This window comes from Gallus gallus, chromosome 1, assembly GCF_016699485.2.
Source record: "Gallus gallus isolate bGalGal1 chromosome 1, bGalGal1.mat.broiler.GRCg7b, whole genome shotgun sequence".
Taxonomy (NCBI): domain Eukaryota; kingdom Metazoa; phylum Chordata; class Aves; order Galliformes; family Phasianidae; genus Gallus; species Gallus gallus.
Genome location: NC_052532.1, coordinates 27,590,460 through 27,609,351, shown reverse-complemented (window position 1 = coordinate 27,609,351; position 18,892 = coordinate 27,590,460). Strand labels below are relative to the sequence as shown.

Genomic DNA, 18,892 nt, shown 5'->3' with positions numbered 1-18,892 from the left:
TCCCCTGGTGCAACTTGAGGCCATTCCCTCTTGTCCCATCATCTTGCAGCTTCAGTTTGACCAGGGAACTGCACAAACATGTCCTCTAAAGGCTCCCTACTTTATGTTGTCAGGATACCTTTACTTAAAATGATTTCATAGAATCAGAGACACGTTAAGGTTGGAAAAGACCTCTAAGTCCAACTGTCCTGGAAAGGAAGGAACAAGCAAAGAGACATTATTTTATACCTGAGTAATTCTTGTCAGCATAGTGATGCCCTCTGTTCCACAAATTAAGTATGTATACTGTGAAAAGGAGGAAAAAATTAAACTCTAATGTGTTTATAATTTTCTGGCTTTAGAATTTCATGAAGGTATCTTTACTCATGTGTTTCCAGAAACAGTAATAAGCACAATTCAATTGCTTTCCTAGTACTAATCATTATTTTTTATACTTCTCCTGAGAACATTTTTATTCATCAATTGACGAAACAAAACAGTTGCAATTTTTGAACCCTTTCTTCTCTAGAAAATCTCTCCATATACTCAATGTTCTACATGACTATACGGTCACAGTAAGTTTAATGAATTCACTACAGAATTCTTAGGGTAATACTGTTTACTACTTCTCTTCATCTCTTACTGATGAATTTTGTATTTCATTAGATAGCCTATTCACTTTCTTTTTCAGAAGTTCCTCAGCCTTCCATGCTATTACATCATTCAAATGGTTTGACATGAAATCTGTCCCCTCTTCAACAACAGCATTTCTAAATGGCCCAAGCTTTACAACAAGATTTTAGTTTAGTATGCTGGCATACTAAAAAGGACACCAGTTTCATTAATCTGACCTCATCCAGTATATTACTCCAACAGTATCTGAGTACCATCTGTACAAAATCAACAGCAATAAGGCAATTTTAATGGAGTCTGTAACATTTACTGGGGAATACCAGACGTGTCACTTAGTTCTGAGAAAGTTTTACAGTAGGAAATGGTCTGTTATTTTTCTTAAAAAAAAAGTCATAATTTAGATCTGTTACTTCTGGAAGATTAACATCTTCATTATTCCATTTTCATTATTTGTAACAACCTCATAATATTCAAAATTACATATTTTATTATTTTAAATGTACATATTCTTATAATTCATGTTGGCTGCTACCTGCACCTACCAAAAGGCAAAATCTTTGACTTTCTGTTCTAGTTACAAAAACGGTTATTCAAATAACTTGTTTTTCTAATACAGAAGGAATTTTCAGCATAGAAGAAGAGATTTAGACTCAGAATCTAGGAATTATAACAGAAATTACTTTTCAGCAATAAGTAACATCAAATTACTACCCTGCTCATAAGCTAAACCCATCACTACTGTTCTATTCTGTCACAGCAATTTATACTACAAAATAAGATGCACTATGTCATATACCAGTGTCGTGATTCAAGCAATAAATTTTAGAACTGCAAATGATGTATACATCTATTTTACGCTATAGAACAGCTAAATGAGAAGAAGCATCTGATGAAGGAAATAAATCATGTATGAAATTCTTGTGAGAAAACAATCTACTTGCTTCTATAATGTATTCTATTAATAAAATGCCTAGCCAATTACAGAAACAAAAGGTGACCTCAGTTTACAGCTGTCACATTTTGATTAAGGAAAAACATGAGAAAAACCCTTCCTAGAAGCTATTAAGTCTCACTTGTGCTAGCTTCATTTCCTGCAAAGTTTTCTTGAATTGCACACTTTTATTATAGGCATTTATAACATTAAATTAAGCATGTGATAAATATTTTACTTACATCATTAAAACAAACATTGTGTAAGTAGAAATAAAAGAGATTTTTTTTTTCCTTTTATCTATATGTACTGGCAGTGAATCATAGAATAACGTTCAATGGTAGGGTCCTGTGGAGATCATCCTGCCTAAATCATTGTCAACTTCACAGTTTGATAAGGTTGCTCAGAGCCTCCCCTAGACAAAGCCAGGAAAATAAAATGCATTTATTGTATCACGACTTCTTTGAATCATCTTTTATTATCATTTTTAAATTCTTCAGGCTGTCTTGGACTACCAAGCATAGAATTTTTCTATGCTTTTCCTACAAAAAGAATAAAGAATTCTTCTCCATGATAATAAGAATATAAAAATAGTATAGGACACAGTCTACCTTTATAACAACAGTTGGATATCTGTTTATTTATTTTGGTTATTAAGTCATAAAAACTAAATAGCAATGTGGCTATTTTTATAACTGATTTCACAGTATGTCAGTGAAAGCTACCCTTCATATAAATTCTCCAAAAAGATACTTTAGCCAAGTAGATTTACCTCTAGTACAGATATGTTTTGTTACTGAATTAGGTAACACATTTCAGATCACATTTCAGAACACATTTCAGATTGTTTCCTAGTTATATGTCTGGGCTTCCCCAGAAGGAAAACTAGGACCCAAGAAAGGTATATATCAATGGGTATGTAGACCCTGCAATAATTGCAGGGTATGCATGGAGTACAGACATTTTGCTGCCAATTACATGACAAATGAAAGCAGTCCATTTTCAGATCCAAGACCTTTGCAGTAGTACAGGCATGTTTTAGCAGCATTGCATATAAGATAACATCACTCATTGTCTTAAGCTATTTCTGCATGGAAATGGGTGACTGACCTACAACAGCATTAACACATTTTCAAAATGACATAGAGGTACTAACCTAATCTAGTCTAACCTCCTGCAACTCGCACAACTGCAGCCCCTTAGGCAATGCAGTGTTGAAATAGAGGATACACACCTCATTTGAAAATAATAGTAAAAATAATAATAATAATGCAATACAGAAGACCTGCTTTTGCAACACTGTAATGCAGGGTTAAAATGCCACAATAAAAAAAAGGGGTTGCAATTTTAGTTTAATTGATTGATGCAATGTCATGCAGAAAGAACTAATGTTCTTAGTAAATGACCTCTAAACAATGTCTGCTCTTAATTGTGACTTGCAACTCAGAAAAACCTTTTACTGAGTAAATCTGGAAAAAAAAAAAAAAAAAAGAGAGCATACCTCTTGAAGAAAATAAATTGAGATTTGTATCTACAAGAGATTTAGGAAAAAAAAAAAACAAACTTAACTTTAGATTTCAGCTGTTCGAAAGTATTACCTCTTCATATATAAAGAATTGATTTGTGTTTTGATTTATATCTAAGAAATGACTTAAGACACCACAGAAAAAGTTGAAAGACATTGAACCTTGCAGGGACTATTTAATTTACTGGGTAAGCTCATACAAAACCTTTATTAGATAGCAGTTTGCTTGAAAGACTGACAAACAGAATCAAGGACATCCCTTATCAGAAGAAATTCCCTTGCTTATTTCATTTAGACATTTTTTTGTATCCTCACAATTAATTCATTTTACTTTCAAACGTTCTTTTCATCCAATACAATTTCATTAAATGAAAACTTGTACTGGGGGGGGGGGGGGGTGGAAGTGTGGAAGTAAAAATATAGTTATGATTTATGATAATAAAATCAACAGAAGTTTATTCCCTTACCTTCAGAGTGGGAACTTTGAAGGTTTATTTAATATATTTAAGGCAAGTGAAAGCAAAACTACCAAGGAGCTGTTTCTGTGGGAAAAGAAAAAAAAAAAGTTTCATACTTCTGTCACACAAGATCCTTTCTTCTCTCCATTTTTTGTCTACCTGAACCACTGTTGGACCTCCTCTTCAGCATTCTACACTGAGGCTGTAAGTCTAAATTCCCTACGGGTCCATTAAGGATGCTGCCAGGCAAACTGTCCGGCAGCAACTGTAAAGCAGGAGGCCTGGATGGGAGCCAGTTTGGTAGGTCACTAAACTGTAAACCTCCACATCATTAAAGAAGAAACTAGTCTTGCTAACTGCATCTATTAGGATTGCTGCTGTTTCATTTCTCTGAAAAGTTTGAAAATTGTTCATACTACACTAAGTTCTCATGAAAAGCTATTTCTAAATCAAAGGCATCAAGAAGTATTTTTCCACATACTACAAGAGTAATGCACCAATTATCAAACATCGTAATACTATCAAGTGTTAGAACTAATATAGTCATAGCGAGGTTAAACAATTACCAGGAAATTAACCTCTACCTTGTTATCTTGAAAGGTACAAGCAACATAACAGAGCACATACCCCTCAGTGAGCAACACCCACTGTACTTTCTTTTCTCTATTTTAATGACAGTAAATCAAAGCAGACCTATTCACGGAAAATTAGCCAGCTACCACGTTATCTGATCTGGGAACGGGCTATCTCTTACTGAAGTAATGTTTCTGTGCTTCAATGTATCGTTATCCTAAAATTGAGTATATAAACTCTGCAGAGCAGTCTTTTTATTAATTTAAACACATAACATTACATAAGCACAGCAAACTGCGGAATCCTGCTGATGTGCTCACACTGTGTTACTGTGTGAAAGAAGCACTGCTCCAATCCGTATGCTCAAAAATAAATAAATATGGTCTCAGAAACTAGGAGACTTCGGTGTCACGCTTCTTACAGACTAGAAAAGCAGCAGTGAAAGAAAGCAGACTACAAAGTAGAAAAATCAAGGCAGATCCATAAGGAAAAAGTATGGTTCAGACACCTGTATCTTAGGGTTTCTTTTCTAGCTGCTGTTTGACATTGAAGCAATTCTGAGCTGAGGAAACAATCTGAACTAAAGATTTTTTTTTTTCTTTGAGGTCTATATATTTAGTGGGGAAAATGTGCATTAAGTGGTATGTTAGTGGAACCGTGACCTAACAAAAAAAACTGTAAGAAAGCAAAGCAGTCATGATACCAACTTGTTCTCCTATGACCTTGTTTGTTCATTATCAGTAAGATTTTAACTGTATGGTAATAAAAGTGCATTGATAATCTCCAAAACTAATGTTTTCAGATACAAGAGACAGAAAAATGGTTTTGGATGTAAGATTTGGAAATGCATAATTTGAAAGATCACCACTTCCAGAGGTGCAGAGATTTAAGCAATGACACTAATGCCAGGGATTTTTCATTACTACCAAATGCAGGGAAAAGAGTGGCAACTTTCTCCCAGTTAAGCCTTAGATAATCCTCTGCAACCCCTAATTGTATGATTTTGTCTTATATGATTATATGGTCCTTGTATGATTTTCAATCTTAATACAATACTCCAAAAGTATTAAAAAAATTCAAGCAGAGAAATGGATCTTTATAACATTCCTATCATTTTGAAAGAGGCTTTACAGTTTGTCTACTTATCCTGCCAATTTTAGAGGAAAAACATCCTCAGACAAAGTGATCAGCATTATTTAAAATCTCTGTCATACATGTTTGGGCCTGAACAAACTGAACAGTAATTTACACTTCCAGTTTTAAAAACAACAACTCCCTTGTGTTATTTGGGCTTCTTTTTGAAGAAAGATTAGAAGAAATAACTCATGACCCATCACTGGAGCTGAGGATTAGATTCTACTCAAGCAAATTCTTAAATCCATCTAATCTATGTATATAAACAGAGATGCCAGAAGGGCTCATTAATGAATACCTTTTTTTCAAAATCCTGCACGGTTAAAAAGTCTGCTTTAATTTACAGTGTTTTTCAACTGCTCTTAAAAACTCGGTTTGCATTCAAAAGACAAAGATAAGGTACCAGGTACTAGTAAACCCTATATTAATAAAAACCTCAGAGCCATTAGTAGATTCTTAAGCCAAAAATATTTGCTACTTTAATTATAATTCTTAAAAAAAAAAACAAAACATTATTTACATTCTGTGAAGAAAAAGGAACACAGCATCAGTTTCTCATTGTACACCAAACAAACAGTCACCAAACTGTGAGTGGTGCAATGTTGGTTTTGTTTCTTTTGTAGACAAATACTTGAGGCCTGAGAACACCCAGGGGCCTTCACATTCCTGCCTGCTTCCCCTAGACTCTTGGCCCATGGCACAGCAGCCCCATTTTGGTGGTCTGGAACCATGAGTCCCTGCAGTGATGCTACATGCAGATGATCCCAGCCTTGTCAAATGAAGGTACTTCAGACCCATGCTGTATAGCCTTGTCTACAGCCCTGTCTGTGGTCCCATCACCTTTATCTGCTGACAGGACTCCTGAGGTGGCCCCGGGCCTGGCTCAACATGTGCTGTACGTGAGCTGTCCATGCACCCCAACACCAGCTCTGCCCCCAAGTTTGCACCCCAGGGTGAGAGCATATGGTCCCCTTGGCTCATGTGCATCGTGGAGCTGCCCTGCTCTTGCTGCTCCCTGACAGCAGATGCAGGACCATGTTTGTGTCCATTCACAGTTTTGCATGAATGCTGAAGGCTTTCCTCTGTAGGCCTGTACACAGGGTAGATCTTCCATAGCTACACTGGTAGCTTAGAAAGTTCAGAGCCAAATAGCGAAATGTAGGTTTCCATCTGGAATTAAACCAGAGACTGTTCTCTTATTCATGCACTTCAGCACTGAAATGCCTTCTTAAACAAGGCCAACAATTATTTGCTAATTCATACTTTTAACTGCCTAAATAACATCAAATACACCTACTTTCCTTGATATTAAGTTCACAGAACTACTTGTTTAACATTCTTGTCTCCACTGTTACTGCATCAAAAAAGCACCTCATAAACATGAATTCATGAAGTTAGCAGATGTACTAAGACAGTTCATGCTGTCAAAACTTGAACATCCAGAGAAATCTGTGGTGCATATCCTCACTGAAAAACATACTAATAACTAAGGAGTTTAATAATGCAACCTTCAGACATTCAGTCTACATTTTTTCATACACACTTAATGGGCATAGACAAAACCCATATTGTGGATGTTTTGCAAGTTATTTTCTACTGTCAGTGCATCACAGGGATGCCTAAAGTTGTTTTTAATGAGTGAGCTCAGTTGCTCGGATAGCATAGCCATGTCAGTGCAGACACTGCATAATGTACTCTAACCATTACTTGTAATACATTTTTTAAGATAGTGATATATTTAGAAAGCATTTTTGGTAGGCCATATGAGCCTAAAGAATCTCAGCTGCCTCAAAAAGACAATCTCATCTTTGACAACAGGACGGGAAGGAGAATAATTTAGACTTGGATAACCGTGCTTTGTAAGTTTCAAATCTCAAAATAGAGATTAAAATAACTTCTGATTGCTACATGAAATGATAAAGTTGGTATACCAGATAAGAGTAATTTTTAAAACTGTGATTGCTTTTGTTGTTCTTTTTTTCCATTTTGGGGGTATTCTGTGTTTTATTTTTTAAAAAGATAACTTTTATGCTTACAAATTTCCATATTTAGTATAATGAAAACATAACAAACATATTTATTTGTAAAGCCTTGAGGTCATTCTGACTTTGCCAACTGCAAGAGAAACTTTATCCAAGCAAAAACTGAAGTGCTTTTAAATGTAAAATGGGCTTGCTTTCACATGAGCAAGCAGCCAGCAGGTAAAAAAAAACTCCTGCCATGGACTGAAAGGATAATGATGGGATTTCAAGCTCTCTTTTCAGAATATTTGTAACTAAATTTGTTGATCAGAAGTCACAATGAACTGTACTATACTTTCTGACAATAGGATTCCATTTTGTTTGTTTTTTTTTTGTTTTGTTTTTAATTTTAAAACAGAGCCATTTCCTTTCACATATTACATTACTTGGATAATCTATATTTCCTTTAAACAGAGAAAAGGCGGAGAAACACATAGCATGAAGATATCACCTTGCCTAAAGAATGTCATTGGCCTGCAAAGGCATTTTACAAGAGTTGCCACCATCACTGTGAGCATTGCTGGCTTGGACCAAGTATTTCTGAAACTGAAAAACATTCTCATGCAGATTTTAGCCTACATAAAATTAAAAAGAGTGTCACCATCAGTGAGAAGAAAGTCTAGATAACAGCTTAAAAAAATTCTGCCCTAACTGAGAATATCCAAAAGCGCATAGTCTTTCTAGAAAAGGAGAACAGCCAGAGGCAGAGAGAGAATATGTAGCCATTATATAGTGACAGGTTTTCCTTGTTTTCTGTGCTCAAGACCTGAACACCACAGGATATAATTAATGGTATAATTTTTACATCTTTAAAAGCGCTTTTAGCCTGTCAGCATAGCAAAGAAGTTTTTAGAGTACATTTATGTTAGGCTTCAAAGACTTCGATCATCTAGGGGGCTTTGGCTATTTCCTTGAGATCCAGCAAAAGGATAATCTAATGTTTTCTTAATCTTTTAGCAATCTTAACTGAATTTAAGACTGGTTCATTTGTTAATTCATTTCTTGCTATCCATCCAGCTGGTAAACTAAATACTTCAGATGAAATCATTCGGCCACTGTTCTTTACCTTCTCTTTACTCACCAGAGGTTAAGAAAGACAAACAAAAAAAAACCCCACCACTAATTAAAACAAACATTCAAGGAATGTAGCACATAAGTAAACTGCTAAAAATATTTAAGAATATTTTAAATGAATGAAGAGTGTAAAAAATATGCCTTAATTTCTAGATACCTTTCTTCTACTCATTTGTTCCATCTAGTCAAACCTAATTTTGGCAAGAAGGATCACTAAGTAATAATTCACCAATTCACCCAGACAGAAACACACTATGTGGATGATTGTGTGTTTCACTAGAGTAAATTCAGGATTACTTACATGTGATTGAGGCCATCCTGCATAAGTCTTATACAGCAGATAAGGAGATGAAGCTCAACAGTCCTTTCTGCCATTGATCAAGATTATTAGTTTTATAATTGATACTAAGAAAAATTAGCCAAGTCAAGAGAAAGAAAACCTATGATACACAGGCACTTTGCAGATCAACTAATATAATAAACAGACAATTGCCCATTCACACCTCCTTCCATTTACAGCATTAATAATACAAGCAGTTCTATCTGGAAAAATAACATATTTGTTCTGTGATGTAGAATCTAGTTTGTAGGAAACGAGGAAGAACCTTAGCTTTAATAAAAAAAAAAATCCATTCCTCTCATTCCAATTTTGTTGTCTATTTGTTTTGTTTTAATTTCCCACATTCTTCAACGTATCCTGAAAAATAAACAAGTAATGCCAAATTTGGGGGCATTTGATCACATGATTTTCAAGCTAATTTCATGCTTTTCCTGAAACATTCTTGAGATCGTTGGCTGGTTGGGGTATACAGTATTCTCAGTTAGCAGAAAGGAACAGGAGATTCTAATTTATGGTTTGTTATTACTGCTTTTATGGACTGACTCTAACAAACCAAATAATCATCTGTGTAAACACCCACACTGAATTGTTGTTTAATCTCCGTATGTTAGAGAGCTGCTGAAGACAAACAGTCCAATAATCCAAAGCACAGAAACTCCCTCAAATACTTTTTTTTTTTTTTAAAGGACAACCGATGATTTCTTTTTATCATGTCATTAATATTCATTTCTTAATTAAATCATCACTTTCAGAACTTTCAGCTGGTTTACATCTGCCATTTGACTCATCACTCGGATTTGCTACATAAAGATTGCTGAGGAAAGTAAAACAATTTAAAGATCTATGTACAGTCATGGTGTTCTGTGAGAAGGAGAAGACTGCAAAGTCTCTTCTTGTCCTGAAATGTAAAGGAGATGTGAGTTAAAGTGGAAATAGCATGGAACAATTAATGCTGCAAATATGTTGGTACAAAATACACAAAATAAAAAGTGGATGCTTGCATAGCTAGGAACATTTCAGATGTCATGAGATAATGAAATAATTTTCATATTTTCATTATAGAACTTTTAATTTTTTGAGACTAATACTAAAAACAAAGCAAAACAAATAACGTGCTACCAAGGATGATCTGTCTTTCAAAATCACTACTTTAAAAAGGTTATTTTCTTATTTTTGTTTGAAACAAAATGGTCTCTTCCATGTGTTAGGACTTAAATACCCCAGTGACCTCTCAATAGACAAATACAGGGAAAAAAAACATATGAGTCAATGAAAAAATTGAAAAGACTGAGTAAAAAAAAAAGGGGGGGGTGGGGAGGGGGAACTACTAAGAAAAAAAAAAACACAAGCTGATATAAACATTACATGCTGGAAAAAGCATCTGGATGTGTCAGTATTACTTGAACACCAAACAGCAATTTGCTCATCAACAGTTCTGGCTTCCCATATTACTAGTACAAAAAGACAGATAGCCCTCCAGCACATATCTATTTACAATGCATACTACCAAACTAGCTATTTGGTGGTGGTTGTATTTTTCAACTTGGTGAATTTTGTTTCTAAAAAAGCCACTCAGTATTTGAAGTGGATGCTTCAAGTGCTATATTTTCACATCTGTCCTGAGTTATGTTTAGCCATCATCAAAATAAGCCATTACTCTGCCTGTCAGGCAACAAAACAAAGGCAACAAAACATGGCAGGAGGAAAGCAAATACAAAGCATCCTGCTACCTGAGGAGCACACAGTGCTCATGAAGTTAGTAGGCTGTTAATGGGGCACCTGCTTTTGTAGTTGCTCTCAGCTCATACTTCCATAGCCAAGATAAGGGAGATGGCAATAAGCTCACAGGTGAAGCACCTCATACCTCTCCTGCTAACCACTATCTGTTCCCCACGTGGCTCAAGAGGACACAGTAAAACATCCCTGCATGATTCTAAGGAAAATGGCATTGCACTCAACTGTTGCAGAGGCTGGACCAGAAGCCAGCAAACTGGGGCAGTGCTGGGGCTGGGAGTTCACTTAAGAGGAGACCAAGACAAGGACCATGGGAAGGAGGACATAGTAAAGCAGCTGTTCTGCTTCATCACCATTTTACAGTTCATTAGATAAAAGCAAAATAAAGTGTTTTATCTCTGCTCTCGAGGGGGCAAAATTCAATTTTTCCAGCACTGCTGAGTAGTGCTAAGATGTGACACACCTAAACTAATGAAGTCAGGAAAACTGTTGCATTTTTAAAACACACATTATCTACACTTGGCTAACATCCTATTCAGTGATACTTTCTATCACTATTTAATTACAGACCTATAAAAACTCCATTAAATTCACACCAGTAAACATTTCTTTGAACTGAGTGAAATAAAACATTTTGATGTATGCTGTTCTCAGCATTTATTATAGATATTAGAAATATATTCAGAGTAAGACCAGATTACAAAAAGAGTCATAATTCCATGAGAATCAAAGTAACAGGGCCCTTAATTGCCTCAGACTAATAAAGGAAAAAATGGTGAGAATCAATTAGAAATATATTAAACAAATGTATTTTAGGTGGCAGCTCCCCACTTCCACTTAGTGCTTATTTCCTTGAGTTTTACGAACTTGCTAGATTTACATCAAAAGCTGTAGGATATAAAGAGAGAAGCTACAACTGTTGTCCATGGATTACAATGTAGGCTAAAAGCAAAAACATACAGGGGGAAGAGGGGGGCAAGAGGGGAAAAAGAAAATAAATGAAAAGTTGCATACATTTTAGAAGGTTTTTTCAGTATTAGTTTTCACTTTTCAGAATTACTTTTCACTTTTTCTTTTCCTACAGAAGTCCTGATTCTTAAAGAAAGTCTTCCCCAAGTGAGAAGCACAGAAATGGCTGTTTCCTAAAGCACTGAATATTTAAAATGTTTCTGGAAAGTCCTGATAAATGGTAGGGATCATTTGTGAGTGTCAAATATTTCTCTATTCTGTACTAAGAGACCTTGGAACTTTAATCTTCGCATGCCAAAATAAGACTAGCATAATGACCCATCCAGACTGCAGATAGCTGTAAATTAATAAGAACAAAGGTATGTAGAATCCTATCTGAATCGTTCTGTGACTGGACCAAGGAAAACCTTTCTTTTTGTGCTTTTCTTGAACAGATGTAGACAGATGTTCTTATTTCCCAGAGTTCATCACAGGTCCATCTTTATCGTACCACAGTCACAAGCTACTAAAATTCAAATTTTCTCACAGATATTTCTTTGATATGCCCTGTCCATTAAAATATTCAAAACATACAAAGCGGAACATGAAGAGTTTGTGTAAAGGGAATGCCCCGAGTCAGAACTCCTCACATACATCTTCATGTTATCAATGACAGACAGCAACTTCTAACTTGCAAACTCTCACATTAAAATTGAGAAACTTCTTTTTTAAAGTCATGTAGAAAGACATTTAAAAGTTAGAGCAAAAAAATCACATGAGAATGTTATGTGTAAATATTTAAGCATAAATAATTATTTAGGGAAACACACACATTAAACAAATTATGGACCTGCAACGATCCAGTAACAATCTATTTGAAATATCACAAGTTAGTAGCACAATACAAATACTGAAGTTTGAATATGCAACCTTATGCTGCTTTAGTAGATACATGTAGTGAAAATGGGTATATTTCAAACACACATGTACGAAAAAAAAAAACAAAAAACAACAACAAAAAAAAAAAAACCATGAATGAGCCCAAAATATGCAGGGAATCACACTCACCTGTCTTGTTTAAGATCACAGATTCAAGCTAAAGGGAGTCAACTCAAGACTTGCCAGCTTTTTTGAGACAAAATACCATCATATGTCTCGCTCCTTCCTTTTTTTTCCCCCCAATTCACTCACAAAAAATATATCCAAATCTTTAAGTCCAAATATATTTTTGAAATAAACGTATGTTACACTGCACAGGTACTCAGCAGCCAATGTATTAAAAATCTTGGCTTGCATAGTGGAAAGACGGGCTTAGCTGACACCTACAATTTCAACGGCATCACTTCTAGCACAAGGCCATTTTGCTCTTCCAACTAAATACGAACAGATGCAATCACAAAAGAGAAAAGGTCAGACACTATACTGTAGTTAGCAATCCAAACAGTTATGGCACATAATGAAGAAACTGGTCTCCTTGTCCTTGAGTGTATACATACTGAAATAGCACATTTGAAGATTATCTTCTTACAGGTAGGAGAAGGAATGAACTCCTTTTATGAGTGTAAAATATATTTTCCTTTATTTTAAAAAATGAATAATTCTAATTAAATTTAAATGCTTTCAATTTATGAAATTACCCTCAAATATCAACTAGTAGCATTGGATTTGGATGAATACCTTCATAAGGACATGCATAATTCATGCTATACTTGAAAAAATAACTCTGCTATAAAATATATATATTCAACATACATATATAATTTAGTTTTGAAAGTGTAAATATTGCAACGAGACATTTTAGCACTGATTGCTGCTCTAATAAACTACCAAACACCAGCCTGGAAATCAAACATTTACGAGAATACAGCTAAAGTGAAACTCCCACTCACAAAATAAATTTAAAAAGTGCAATTAATAAATGAATTAAAGATGTATTCCTGCTGCTTTTGTCCAGTTTTTTTTTTCACCATATGGCATGTTATTTGTCATATGGAAGCTCCAAAAATACCCTTTTAGAGAATAAATCAGAAAAATGAAGGATAAACAATAAAGCCTGCTCAGTGGTTATGTTTTCCAGAGCTCTGTAGGGTAGCTGCAGGAATTTTCCATGCTGTGAGTGTTAATGAGACCCTCCATAGGCACCATTAATACATAAAAGCAATCACCTATAACTCACCTTTTCAAATTTGTATTTCTTGATTTTAGTAACTGGAGGCAAAATAGGAAGCATCATGTAAATAATGTCCTCATTTACTGATATGGAAACCATTAGCACAAGTATGGGCTTGTCAACAGATAGCTATGTAACCACACTACATAAACGCTTCAATAATCAAACACAGAGTTCAAAAGCATATGGAGAATGTGAATTTTGAAGCACACAAAACTGTCCCTAACAGTTTTTCTGATGGAGGAAAACATACATGTTAGAATTCTAATTAGCCAAAACTGGCTTGATTCAAGATACTTAAGTACTTGTAACAAATGACTATCTGACCAAACTCTGCAATGACAGCATTATGGCACGAAGAAAGCATTACACAGCTCATCTCTAAGTTGTGGTTTATCCTTCATAATACTTAGTGAAATGAAAGGGGGGGGAAATCAAATTTTCCACATGGATGCTGTGGATGTACTGTCTAACAGTTGCCAACATGGGGAGATTGTCACGAACCAGTACCTCACACAAGCGAGTCTCCACAATCAGACGCTGGATTTCAGCCAAGGAGAGCTCCACTGGCATGTGAAGGACCTCCGGCTTCTGCTAGGAGTTTTTCCACTTCCAAACTGTCAGCCTCTGGGCAAGCCATGTGTGGGGTCTGTCAGTCCGAAACTTTGCAAATTTTCAAGTCAGTTCATCCTACCGCAAATGCACTGCTTATGATATTACTTGCTATAGTTAGTGACAAAAGCATGGAACAATAACATGCCTGAGACATATCATTCACTCTGGTCCGACTTCTAAGTGATTTTTCTGTTCCAATTACTGACAAATTTCTATATGATTTGAACTGCACCTTGTGCACTGTGTTCAGCTTTGGGCCCCTCACTGCAAGGCCCCGGAGTGTATCCAGAGATGGGTAACGAAGCTGGTGAGGGGTCTGGAGCACAAATCTTACAAGGAGCAGCGGAGGGAACTGGGATTATTTAGTTTGGAGAAGAGAAGGTTCAGGGGAGATGTTATCGCTGCACATTTCCCACAGTCCTCATTACCAATAGCTTATTCAGGTAGGATGTCCTGTGCTAGTCTAGTCCTTTTTGCTACAATGCCATGAGAAAGTACCCTTCCTTTTGAATTGTACTACTTGCTGCATATGCCCAAGCATATAACGAGGGCTGCAGTTCTAAGTCAAACATGCCAAAAATATATCAACAATTTTCACCAGCCTCATTAGTCATTAGGTCTAACCTTCACCTCTCCTTTTGCTGCCTCTGATAACCACCAGACCCTTCACTGAGTAACTTCAGCATGATACATCAGCAAAAGAATTTTTGATAGTGGCCAGGTTAGCTTCCTGTCACCTCTGCATGCTCCAATAGCCCGGTCAGCATCATATGAGAACTAAAACACTTTATAAAAAAAAAAAACAAAACAAAACAAACAAACAAACAAAAAAAAAAAAACATGCAAGACAGAGGTAAGTGGACAGAGTAAAGGAAGATGGCAGCAGCAACAAGTTAAACAGGTGTAGCTGCTAATACACTTATTTACACAATGAAATGCACATCACTCACGGAAGTGAAAAATCACTCTAGACTCAGAAATACAGCAGCTATTTCATGTAAAACTTGTTTATTTTGCTTCTACTTTCAGACTGGAATATAACCAGAAAGGACTCACATACTGATGTTTGGTAGTTCAGTTAGTAGTTCACACAACTAAAATATCATTTCCTCTCATCTGGATTCTATCAGATAATGAAGAAATAAAGTAAATTCCATCACTGTTCATGTTCCCAAACAACACTAGCTGAACTGCAGTTTTCAAAGGCAGAAGGCTTTATTCATTATCTCAGTGGCACATTAAACCACTGTGTCTATTACTATTGTGATCTACATCATCTACTACAACATCTTGCTCACTCTTTTTTTTTTTTTACTCTTCTTTCTGTCTCCACATTTTTAATGAAAAAGTGAAATACTGCCACTGCCTACCAGACAGGAAATTAGGGACAAACAAAATTGCACTAACGCTCACTAAAAAGAGCATAGCTATTTTCTGAGTTTTTCTTATTGCTTTTCTACTCCGCTGCATAAACATTTGACTAAACAAATAAATAAGCAAAGTTCAAAACAGCCTGATCCAGACTACAGTAAATTCAAGGCAAAATGTCTCAACATACTTAAATGCAGACGCCTGCCACAAACTCCCATTTCAAAACAACTTTGAATTACTGTCAACATCAGTTGTGCAACTGTTATTACAACAAGAAACTCATTGCCACTGGGCGTTTTAAAAACTAGGAAGAGGTACAGAAGGTTCACCAGAATTAATGGAAGGTGGATATTAAATTAGATTAGAGTTATTAAACAAAAGAATATAAATAGAGCCTGTGGCTGAGACAGTCACTGGAATCTTCTCTCCTGGAGGCCCAGTTCACCAGGTGAAGAGACACGTGCTTCTTCTTCCATATGTGATTGAGTAGACTATCAGAGTTTGTTCTGTTTTTAAATACTGTTTGTGTCTTCATTCTCTCTCTCTCAAAAAAAAAAAAAAAAACCCCCACAAAAAAAAAAAAGCTCATCATTTTCTAAAACCTTCTTACCACAAGGAAAAATAAAACTAAGAGACGTAGATTAGAATAAATATGTGAAATCCATAAAATGCCATAATCAGGATATCTTCCCTTTTAGTTATGTTATTTTGTCATTGACTGTTGTGATACGGTGCAAATAAATGGGACATTCGGGTAACAGATTCAGTAAATAATGTGCCACATACCATGACACCAAATGCGCTGGTACTCTTCAGCTTCCCTACCATTGTTTCAAAAAACTCAGACATCAAAAGTTGTTTTTATCAAGCCAAGTTTTGCACAGATATAAACTGTTACAAACCTCAAAGTGCCAAGTTATACACATGAATTACTATATTTTATTTAATGGTCCATTTTAAATATTGGCTTTCAGTGAGGATCATGCTGGTAGTTTTTTTATTCTGTAATTACCCACTGAATTTATTTGAGCTCATTCACTGCTAATTTGTCAAAATAAAGAATGGCAGCAGAATCTCTAACTTTATGCTAAATTATATACTCATTTAACACCTATGAATGCTGACCGTGGAACTATATTACTTACGTTCTAAAAAACATTGGGTGGTTCCCCAGAAGTTCCCCATAAAGACAAGTTCAGATGAGATTATCTTGAAAGTCCTGGGCTTCTTAGGGAGTCATGACAGACTGCTACAATTCTGCTATCAACATTTGTTTCATTAACATTTCAAGTTTATATTTTTATAATTTTTTTAGATCTATAATGTACAGATTTATACAGTTTACATAAAAGTGCCTTATGTAAAGATTTGTAACATTCACAAAGATAATTCTATAAATGTATAAAATTTAGAGTTACATTTATTGGTAAATTAGAAAGTCTCATTTTATTTACCTATAGTCTAACATTTATGCCAGCTGCATCTGAGAAGGAGAATGAATTTCAGTTTATATTAATAATTTTTTTGTGCAGAATTTGCCCTGTGGGATTATGTCTATATCTGACTTAAAACAGCAGTCTTGAATCACAAGAAAATAAAATATATAGTAATTGAAATTCCTATTACATTTAAATGAGATAGTATACAAAAGTTATCATTATGGTAAGTTATGTGAGCATGATCACTCTTTGTAGACAAGGTATCATTAAGATGAAGAACCAACATGAATGTCAATAGAAAGTTAAACATAGGGGAAACAATGGTCTACAACACCACTCACAAATATTCAGCAAACATGCAGCCTATAAAAATGATAAATATAGACTGAGTGAGCTAAGTCTGGTATTCACTGAATAACTAGAACAAAGTGCGAGTGCAGGTCAACTTTCTAGCTCTAGAGGAAGAGTTTAGGTATTCAAGGAATCTTCAAAGTGAATATGAATCTACAAGGGTATAATGTGAGAAAATAGGTTAAGAACAAGCAGTGTTACTATTTTTAGGCACAAAGAAAATCTAAGAATACACATGCATGTGAATCCCAACAGAGAGAGAGCACTGTCAAAAAAAAAAAGAAAGAGATTGAAGAAACAGACAGAATTTGCCAATATGTGGAAGGACTCAGAACTACATTGATAAAAAGAAGCTCTAAAAATTACTCCTATAAAAGAAAAAAAAAATCCTGCAACTTAAAAGGTCAACATAATCTAACTGTTTTCTCCATAATTTCTATTTATAATATAGATAAGTAGCTAAAATTGGAATAATTTGGTTATTGTAATGCATTGTTCACACATTCTCAATGTGCTCTAAAGTTAGAAACAGCTGCTCAGACACTCATGTCATTATCAAAAAGTTTCTAAGAGATTGAAATAACAGCTTGGTTTTGAAGGATCTCAATTCCAATGACCAGAACTCTTAATTCTGCAGTCAGTCTCAAAGTTCACTCATTCATTTATTTGTTAGTTTTGGTATTAGTTTATGGACAAGCTACATAATAATCCTATTCTGCTATGTTTCTATCCTTGTGTTTTTCCTTTATTTCCTTAATAGTTCTCTAATTCTGATGACTTGGGACACAGTTCTAATAAGAGTAAGTTAGCAAACAATTGCATCATTCTTCTATAAATATCATTCTCTTCTATGCTCTGTTGCAAAAAGAAATCTCTGGTATCGATCTCATAGTACCAATACCCCATGTAAACCAGAATCCTGTCTAACAATATGCCAAAAATCGAGGATTAGGAAAAGTACAAGGACAGAACAAGTGTATATTGAAACTATTCTAGAAAAATCTTCTAGCTTTTAGCAATGTTCAGTCCAGAGAATCTTGAACCATAAGTCTTATCTTTACATCTTAGATTTTTCTTCATGAAATAAAAAACAAGTCAACAGTGATACGATTGTATTTCCACTGATTCATTCCTTTGAAAATTTTCTGTTAATTTATTGAATAATTTGCACCTGATTTAGCAGAGGAGTGTTAAGTGTCGATGCGACAGTTTCACAGTGTTAAGTTTTTACAATTTTAATGAAAATCAGCAGCTGAGGAAAGGAGACACTTAAATTTATGACCATCATGGAAAAAGGCTATAGAGTGAACATAATTTTTCTCTCTTGCATTTTGTCTTTGGTGTGCCCAGACTAGCCATAGTGTGTTTCCACTCATTTCACAGCTGTACATAGGAATTCACAACACAGTGGCGGATATTATACAACGTGTAAAGCAATGAAAGCAATGGCAACCTGGGGAAGGCATGCGATTACTGCTGTGGGAAACAGTAGAGAAGAGAATGTAGTGCACTACAGTGGGATGGATAATGTGGGGAAAATGGGAAGGAATCTGAAGCATCTAGAGATAGATGCATCCCTGCAGGAAACCTGGCCTC

At 35.2% G+C, this 18,892-nt stretch overlaps 1 protein-coding gene across 15 annotated transcripts in view; it reads right to left on the bottom strand.

Moving 5' to 3' along the window:
• IMMP2L (inner mitochondrial membrane peptidase subunit 2) overlaps positions 1-18,892 on the bottom strand; it is a 449,807-nt gene that overhangs the window by 280,430 nt on the left and 150,485 nt on the right. Inside the window, exon 4 of one of the 15 annotated variants that reach the window (XM_040693395.2) lies at positions 3,258-3,610. The exons of the other annotated variants lie outside the window; for them this stretch is intronic. Coding sequence (XP_040549329.1) covers positions 3,538-3,610 — 73 coding nt within the window. The 3' untranslated portion in view covers positions 3,258-3,537. Of the gene's footprint in view, positions 1-3,257; positions 3,611-18,892 lie in introns of those variants that run through there. 15 annotated transcript variants of the gene reach the window in all.